The 8647-nt window shown below is 35.6% G+C and overlaps 1 protein-coding gene across 1 annotated transcript; it reads right to left on the bottom strand.

Moving 5' to 3' along the window:
- Positions 1–3123: 3123 nt before the first annotated feature.
- LOC107831515 (putative late blight resistance protein homolog R1B-16) lies at positions 3124–8307 on the bottom strand. Its single transcript, XM_075226761.1, has 3 exons — positions 7922–8307; positions 4632–7462; positions 3124–3362 (listed from the first exon to the last, which is right to left on the bottom strand). Exon 2 carries the CDS (start codon positions 7272–7274, stop codon positions 4632–4634), a length of 2643 nt encoding a protein of 880 aa, XP_075082862.1. The 5' UTR covers positions 7275–7462; positions 7922–8307; the 3' UTR covers positions 3124–3362.
- Positions 8308–8647: the final 340 nt, after the last annotated feature.

Raw genomic sequence — 8647 nt, forward strand, 5'->3', positions numbered from 1 at the left:
TTCCGGTGTAAATAACCACGAAAACGTTATTTATTTCCTTGAAATTTTCAGACTTCCTTTAAAACTTCAAAATATTATCTCTCTCTCATTTTAATGCCAAATTGGGTGATTCAAGAGTTTATCGTGGGCGTAATCTCACAAGGATCATGTTGGACTTATCAATTGTGAGTACCGGGATCATATAGGATGTGATTCGGGCTTGGACAACTGCTGCATTTTTACTTATTTCGGAATTTAGTTATTTTTTCACAAGGTTTTGGGCGATTTTGGAGGAGATTTTCACCATTTGGATTGGGGTAAGTATTTTTGACTCGAATTTAATTTTATTTCATAATTCCAACCTCGATTTTAGTGTTTGATTAATAATTTGAATTGAAGAAATTGTGAGATTGTGGCACTTTAAAACATAAAATGATGATTTGAAGGCCGATTTGAGGTCTGAATTGCATGGTTTTGGTATAGTTGGAGTCGTATCGGAATGGGTATTCGAATTTTTTGTGTTTTATCGGGTTCCGAGGTGCGGGCCCAGGGTTAACTCTTTGGGTTGACTCTTTGGTTTTCATTAAAGATCGAAACTTTATTATTCGGAATTATTTTCTATGACTTTTATGATATTAAGTTATTTTGGCTAGATTTGAGCTATCCGAAGGTTGTTTCACACAAGAAGGTCTTTTTAGAGTACCGGTTTAGCTTATTTGAGGTAAGTATCTTGCCTAACTTTGTGGAGGGAGGGGGGTACTACCCCTTAGGATTTGGGTTAATTGTGTTATTTGAACTATGTGAAAGACGTGTACACGAGATGACGAGTGTGTACACGAGCTTATAAGTGGTATTTTGACCAGTCTAGACTCTTAGGCTCTTTCATGCATTTAATTGACATTGTCATATCATGTTATATCTTCCATTGTTAAATTACTTTTATATTTTTTACTTGACGTTGTTAACACATGTTCTATCTTTTGTTGCCAAATTTGCTCTTATGCCGTAATTGATATTATTACCTCTTTTATAGTCATGTTACCTCTTTTTGTTGCGTTATTCTTATTGGAGTTGTTATTACATGATGCCTTGTCGCGTTGAGTCATTCTCATGCATTTAGATGTAGTTATCATTTCATACTATATCTTTCATGGTTAAGCTTATGTTATACATTTGAATTGGAAATTTGTTATTTCATGAAAAAACCTTCATTTTGAGTTATTGAGCTTGAAGTCGTGAAAAACTATTAACACATTGAGGTTGAAGTTGTTGATTACTGAGATATCTTTTCTTGTTGAATATTTCTCATTCATTTTGTTAATTTGAGATTTCTTGTGCACATTGTGGTTGAGCCGTGGATTATATGTTGTGGTAACATTTTGTATTGTGAATTTGGCAAGTTGTGGTATATGGGCACATGTGGTACGAGTTGTTACTGTATTGTGATATTGATACGCATGCGGTGATATAAGGATATGGGGTTAATGTGCATGCGACGGTATAAGGTGGGATTTATCTGTGTGTTGCTAATAAGGGAATTACTTGAAGCCATGCAGTGACATAAAGAAGCTAAAGCGCGTGTAGATATTTCGGAAAAATATTTTCAAAAATATCTAAATATAAGGTTCACACGACGATATAAGGGAAGATTGTGATTATGACATATGAAATGTGATTATGAGGCTGTACCTCGGTTGTGATTCTCATTGTACACTCTATGTTGGAACGGTTATTGTTTTTCTTCCTTAAAGCATTTCACTTATATTTGGTTATTTGTTGTTATTATTGTGTTGGGAATAATTGTGACTTCTTGTGCGAGTCATGCATTTTATATAATTTACTGTGTTATTTTAATGTGTTAATTTGTGCCTCCGTAATTACTTGGTGAATTGATTAGCAAGAAGAACTTACTTGATTGGAGTCATTACCTCATATTCTATTTAGTTGTTGGTGACATAACGGATTTTAAATAAAAGAATTATTAACATATTTTATTTTATGTGACTCTTAAGATAAAACTCGTCATCTCACTTGGTACTTTACTATTTTTAAATGGTTATTATATTTTACTTAATTGATTCTAAAATTAAACTCATTACCCTATTTGATGTTTTACTTTACTAAAAATTGTTATCACGCTTTACTTTAACTAATTTCATATTTAATTTGTTAACTTATCTGATGCTTTACTTTATTTAAAGATATTATTTTACTTTATCTTATTAATTTCTAAACTAAGCTCATCTGATACCCTATTTTGTATAATTTGTACTTTACTTTACGCTTTACTCTATTGATACTCTATTTCTAAAATAAACTCATTATATTATTTGACGCTTTACTTTATTCAAGATTGCTATTATGCCTTAGTTTTGTGCATCATGTGTTGGAAAGACTTGATTACTCGAATTGTCATTTGTTTTCTCTGATTGATTTCATTCATATTTTGACTGTGTTCTGATTACCTTGTCGTTTTAGCACCTGTTTATTTCTTGTTGCCATCTGATGCTTTCATTATTCCATTGTTAGCCTTATATTGATGTTTCTTTCCACTGTTAGCTTAAGATTTATATGCTTACACAGATTATTGTCTAATGGATGTCTTGACTTACCTCGTCACTACTCCGCTGAAGTTAATCTTGATACTTACTGGGTACCACTGTAGTGTATTCATGTTACACTTTTGTACATTTTTGTGTAGATCCAAGTTCATCGGATCGTGTTGGTTTTGAGAGTTGTGTCTGCGCGGCTGAAAATTTCAAGATATATCTGCTTGACACTCGCTGGCCTCGGAGTCACCTCCTGATATTATCTTTACTACTGTTTATCTTCATTTCAAAGCAATATTGTACTTAGAGATTCTAGTGTATTTCAATAGAGCTTATGACTATGTACTACCGTTTCTAGGGATTGTATAACTATTGTTCAGTATTAATTACGTTATTTCATTTATCAGTATAATTTTTATATAGTTGAGTTGGTTATTTCTATTAGATTTCATGTATTAGGCTTACCTAGTCTCTAAGGTAAGGTGCCATCACAATTTCGAAGGCGGAATTTAGGTCGTCATTTGATATTTCTATGGAACCAACAACAGAAACATAGAGAGTAGTAGATGCTGTACATCAAGCACACAACATATAATTCGTTTCGAAATCAAAATGAGTCAACCAAATTCAAACTGTACATTGATAAATAAAAAGACTAAGAAAATCTAAGCATAGTAGATGCTGAGGAATAAGCTAAGGTTCGAACTTTAAAACGTCATGAAATCCACATCCATTCTATTTGTGGATACAGCTACATCATATGGCAAGACTGTCACAGCTATATCGGTGTGCAGATTCAACATTAGACTGAGGCCAGATTATCTCATAGAGACACTGCATGCAATCACAAAAGGTTGTACCATTATTAGTCGAAACACAAAGAAAGCTTTGATTGTTCCCCCTTAAAGATCTGAACATGAAAATAAACTAACGAAGAAAGAATCTTTATAAAAGTTATAGTCTGTGAAGTAGAATTAACAAAATACATTTTGAGATAATGGAGAAGAAGCCGAATCGACGTACTCCCTCAAGATGAGTTTAAGAGAAAAAAGAATCTAGAATAAGTTTGAGAAGGCGTGGAACTAACACAAAAGTAGATTCAAATTCAAAAAGAAAAGGAGAAGAAAACAGATCAAGTGAATACCATAAGATCTTTGAGATTAGAGTTTGTGTGAGAGTCCAGAGTAATAGAATGAAGTACAGAAGCAGAATTAATAGAAAGAGTAATTAGTAAGAGGATGAGAAGTCCCGGGAAGAAGATTATTAAGAGGAAAAAAAAAATACTTGGCATAAGTTCTTATAAATTAGAGTTTCCACCGAAAGAAACCCAGAATAGCAGAATTCACATTAAAAGTAAAAGAGAAGAGGAAGCAGATCAGAAAGATGAAAAAGAAGACGGTATGGGACAACAGATGAACTTATCATAATTAAAATTATTTATTCAAATCATATACAGTCTTTCTTTACCCATGGTCTATGTTACTCCAATCCAATGAATACATATAAAGTTTTTATTTTCATGCACATTAGTTGCATACCCGAGGGTAATTATTATATGCATTCTAGCCTCAATTTAGCACTTAACTATATTCAATTAATGTGGTATAGTGTGAACACCAAATATGAGTAAATTTTTTTTGTAATAGCACTTAACCTAAGATAATTCATATATTATAAAAAGGAAGTTGTTGGCCATTGTTATCTGCTTTCGGTGCCCGCAAAACCTCATGAGATATGCGTGAAAAAGAAACCAAACAAATGATGGAAACTTAGAAAAGAGAAGATAAACAAGTGTATATGTATGTATTTTTCACTCACATCCATATGATTGTGATTATACATGATATCTGGGCCGTAGGCAGAAGCAATAGCAACTTTTTAGTAAGCACTACCAGGGAAATCATCAGATTGGAAAAGAAGAAGAAAAACCACGCACACAGTAAAAGTCTCATAATTTTAAAAGTAACCTCAATCTCCGTAGGCATGAACCACAGACAGTGGCGAGCTAGAACATTCAGTAAGGAGATTCAAAATTTAAAGAAGTAAACACACAAAGAAGCCACAAGGATTCAACATTTATGTACATAAAGAAATTACTTTTACCTAAGTTTCCAGCAAAGGAGGGTGAGGGGATACAGTAACCACAAGAACTTCATTTCCAATGCTTTTCTGCTCTTCTTGAATTTCCTCTGCAGAAGTAACAGCAGCTTGGCTGCAGTAATGCAAGTCAATCAATTTTAATGTGGGAATATCTCCAATCACTCTAGGAATCTCCTCCAATTGAGAGCAAAACATTAGGACTAGATACTCTAGAACTGGAAGACTATCACTGGTTGCCTGCCAGTGCACCAATCTCGTCTGGTGAATGTGTAGCAACTTGAGTTTCTTGAAACCCCCTTCATCTAGATTCCAATTGCTCCCTTCAAAACCATAAAATTCTAGTTTTAGTACCTCAAGGTTGGGTAAGCTGCTAAGCATTGGCATATCTGTCCACTCTAGATGTGTCGCTACAAGTGTCAAACTCTTGAGGTTTTCTGGGAACACGTACCACAGCTGAGCAGGTCGCCTTATAAAAAATAGTGGATGCGACGAAACCTCTAGTTGAATGCTTAGCTTCTGGAGATCAACTAGACATATGAGACTACCAATAAAATCATTCCATCCATTAGGATGTATATCTAAATTGATAATAACATCCAATTCCCTTACGTTCGGGACAGCCATACAAATTTCCTTCCAGTTGGAAGAAGCTTCGTTTAGTGAAAGTTTCTTGAACTTTTCTAAACCCAAAATATGTTGTGCCTTTGGAGGAGCAGGCACGGGCATACTCATTCCCCCAGACTGGAAATATTTCAAACTTGACATCTTCCAAATTTCCACTGGCCAGGATAATTGATTTTCAGTTGGCTCAACAATCAATGTCTGTAGATTCCACAGATTAGAAATTGATGTTGGGACATCGCCACCGGTGAGAAAAGCAAGATATCTTAAATGTACTAATTGTGTTATCTCAGTGGGAAAACGTCGAAAGAGAATCATTAGTACATCCAATACCCTTAGCAGCTGAAAACGAGTATCCACTATTTTGTAGTATTCAAATTCGAGCATAGAAGTACACGGTTCACAGATGCACAAGATGGTACGAACTGAATCCAGATTACCTTCCTGTAGGCCGAGATTCTGGTTTCGTACAGCATCTTCATACAATAATAGTCGATGTTCACTCTCCACGCCTTCTGAGGACACTTCGTAACATTCATTTATGACATGAAAAAACTTCTCGGTTTTTCCTTTTCTCAAGCATAATTGTCGAATGAGGTCGTGAATCCTGCAACTTCTTATTTTTCCGCTTACCCATCCTCGACTGTTGACCATAATCAAACTTCTGCTAACTAGATCCTCTAGACACTCTTCTGCTACCTCTTCCGGCTTTTTATGGCAAATTGTCTTCAGAAAACCCTCAGCTACCCAAATTCTAATCAACGTATCTGTAGGAATTTCTGCATCTTCAAGGAAAAACCCCATATAAAGAAAGCAAGCTTTCAAGCTACAAGGCAAGTAGTTGTAACTCAGAGCTAATATTGCTAAACACTGCTGGGAGGTTGAACCTATGTGGGAATTCACATTATCAGCAATTTGTTGCCAATCATCATATGTCCTATTGATCTTCGACAGAAGCCCAGCGATGACAACAACTGAGAGAGCTAGCCCTTGACATTGTTTCGCTATCTGCTTTCCTACTTCCTCAAGCTGAGGGGGACAATCTTCATTTCCAAAAACCTTAAGAGATAGTAATTTCCAACTATCTTCAAGACTAAGAAAAGGCATGTGATGAGGAGGGAAATCATTGCCAGCACAATTAGCTACTTCGAGGAGCCTAGTAGTTATCATTATGCGACTTCCATTTTCATCATCGGGAAATGATCTTCTTACTTGGTCCCAAGCCTCTATAGTCCACATATCGTCCAAAACTATCAAATACCTCTTCCTTTTCAATTCTCTATGCACTTGGTCCAATAATTCATCTTCACTCATATCGCGGTACATTGCCTTCCCACCTGGAGTACCGAAGCTTAGGACATCCAAAAGCATTTCTTTTGCATCACATGCTTGAGAAACAGTAACCCATGAAGAAATATCAAAGCGATGGTATACTGATGGATGATTAAATAAACTTCTAGCAAGAGTCGACTTACCGATACCGCCCATACCAACAATTGAAACAACATTCAGCGCTGGTGTTTGTCCAAAGAGCTGATCTCTTATGTTGTTGAAGACATCCTCCATCCCAACAAGAGTATTTTCCTCATCCAAGACACGCCCAGATGAGCGGGGAGGTAAATAAGTTGTTGCTGGCACATCTTTGATACGTTTGTGGACATTCTTGAACTTCATCACATCTCTTTGTATGGAATCCATTGCTTCTATTATTTCCTGCAACTCGTCATAAAGCTTATGACGGGCGTTGTTCTGGTCGTGATCAGTATCAGCCACATGGATTCTTCTTAGGCAGCCATCAATTGTATCTTCTGCTTTATACCCTGCATCTCTGATGTTCTTTTCCAAGATTTTCAATGCTTCTTGATCATTGATCCAATTTCCCGTATTCTCAAGGAAATCTTGTAGGAAAGAAAGTGTTCCATAAAGTGAATCAATGGATCCCCTACTTTCAGATATCAAACTTGGATTGAATTGCAATACTTGCTCTATAGTTGTCAAGATGGAAGTTATAACAGCATAAGCCATCTCTCTCTCTTGATCTGTTTGAGGTTTCTCGAGTTGAAGAACCAAGAAAGTAGTACGAATCCAGCAAAAGGAACTCCGGAAATGAATGAGTGCTTCAAATCAGTCTTTTCCGTGAGAATTTTCAATTGGTTTTTGGGGGCCAGGCCGGCAAAGGGAGTAGGTATGAGTTTGAGAAAGTTTGTTTTTATCTGCCACAGAAGATACAAAAGCATCACAAGTAGTCAAATACACATTGCCTTTTCAGAAGCACAAGAGCGCAGATTAAGGCTCTTTAATTAAGCTCATTAAAAAACCTTGTACAACCATGTGAGAGCTCATTTTTCTAGGCCATAAATCTTGATTTGATTATTGATTTCTATATTGCATATAAATGTTTAATCTGTTAAGCACTGAACTGGAACAAAGTAACTCAAGAAAGATTCTTGATTTTCTATTATACTTATCTGTCACTCCTTGGAGCTAGCTTGTGCAAGAGCTAGCTTGTAATTGCAAAATTAATCTAATGTTACAGTACTCATAAGCGATGTAGCAAAAATACCAATTCACACACACTCTTGCAAGAAATTCACTCAATTCTTCACTCACACATACATACACACACACTGCACAATAGGAGTACACTGAAGCTCGCATTCATAACTTTCTACCTCAATCACCATCTTTTCCGTTGAAATACACCACTAGCACTTCCTTCCAAAGAAAGAACATTTTCTTCACTGTAAACAGACTTAATAAAGAATCTCCATTTACCCATTTTCACAAACACCATATCTCCACTATTTTGCGGCGGTGCTGTTGCCTATTCAGTTTCTAATCGAGGTCCCGGTTTGAGTTCAAACCCCTGTTTTCCAGTTTTGGTCGAGTTTCTAATTTTTCGTGGTTCTTCTATTTTCTCCGTTCGATTCGCTCGGAGGTTCTTGTTTCATTTGTGTTTGTGATATACACTGTGATATTAGCTCACGTCATTCTTCGATAAAATTGTAAATGCATTTTTATGTGCTTGTTTTTGTGACTCAATGAATAAAGAGGTATACACTGTCACGAGATCCTTTTAGAGCATAATATAGTGCTGAAACAAGTTTACAAAGGTGCATATTTTTGGAGATTTGGGTTTAGGAAAAAAAAAAAGGAGTGCTTTTAGATGGATTTGAGAGTTGTTGAGATTAATTTCTTATTTTATGGATTTGTTTTAAAATTTAAATATAGTTACGAATAGTAAAATTGGCTGAAAGTACAACAGTATATATGTTTAATGTGTCGCGTAAATACTATACTATCATACTATCGTAGTGGCACGACTTCGAATTATCAGGACTGAGATTTTCCTTTTTAAATTCTTTTTATTGTACATAAGAAGGGTTCATAGCCAACTA

This window comes from Nicotiana tabacum, chromosome 12 (genome assembly GCF_000715075.1).
Source record: "Nicotiana tabacum cultivar K326 chromosome 12, ASM71507v2, whole genome shotgun sequence".
NCBI lineage: Eukaryota > Viridiplantae > Streptophyta > Magnoliopsida > Solanales > Solanaceae > Nicotiana > Nicotiana tabacum.

Coding starts and splice junctions, on each gene's coding strand:
- LOC107831515 (XM_075226761.1), bottom strand. CDS start 7,274: ATGGCTTATGCTGTTATAACTTCCATCTTGACAACTATAGAGCAAGTA.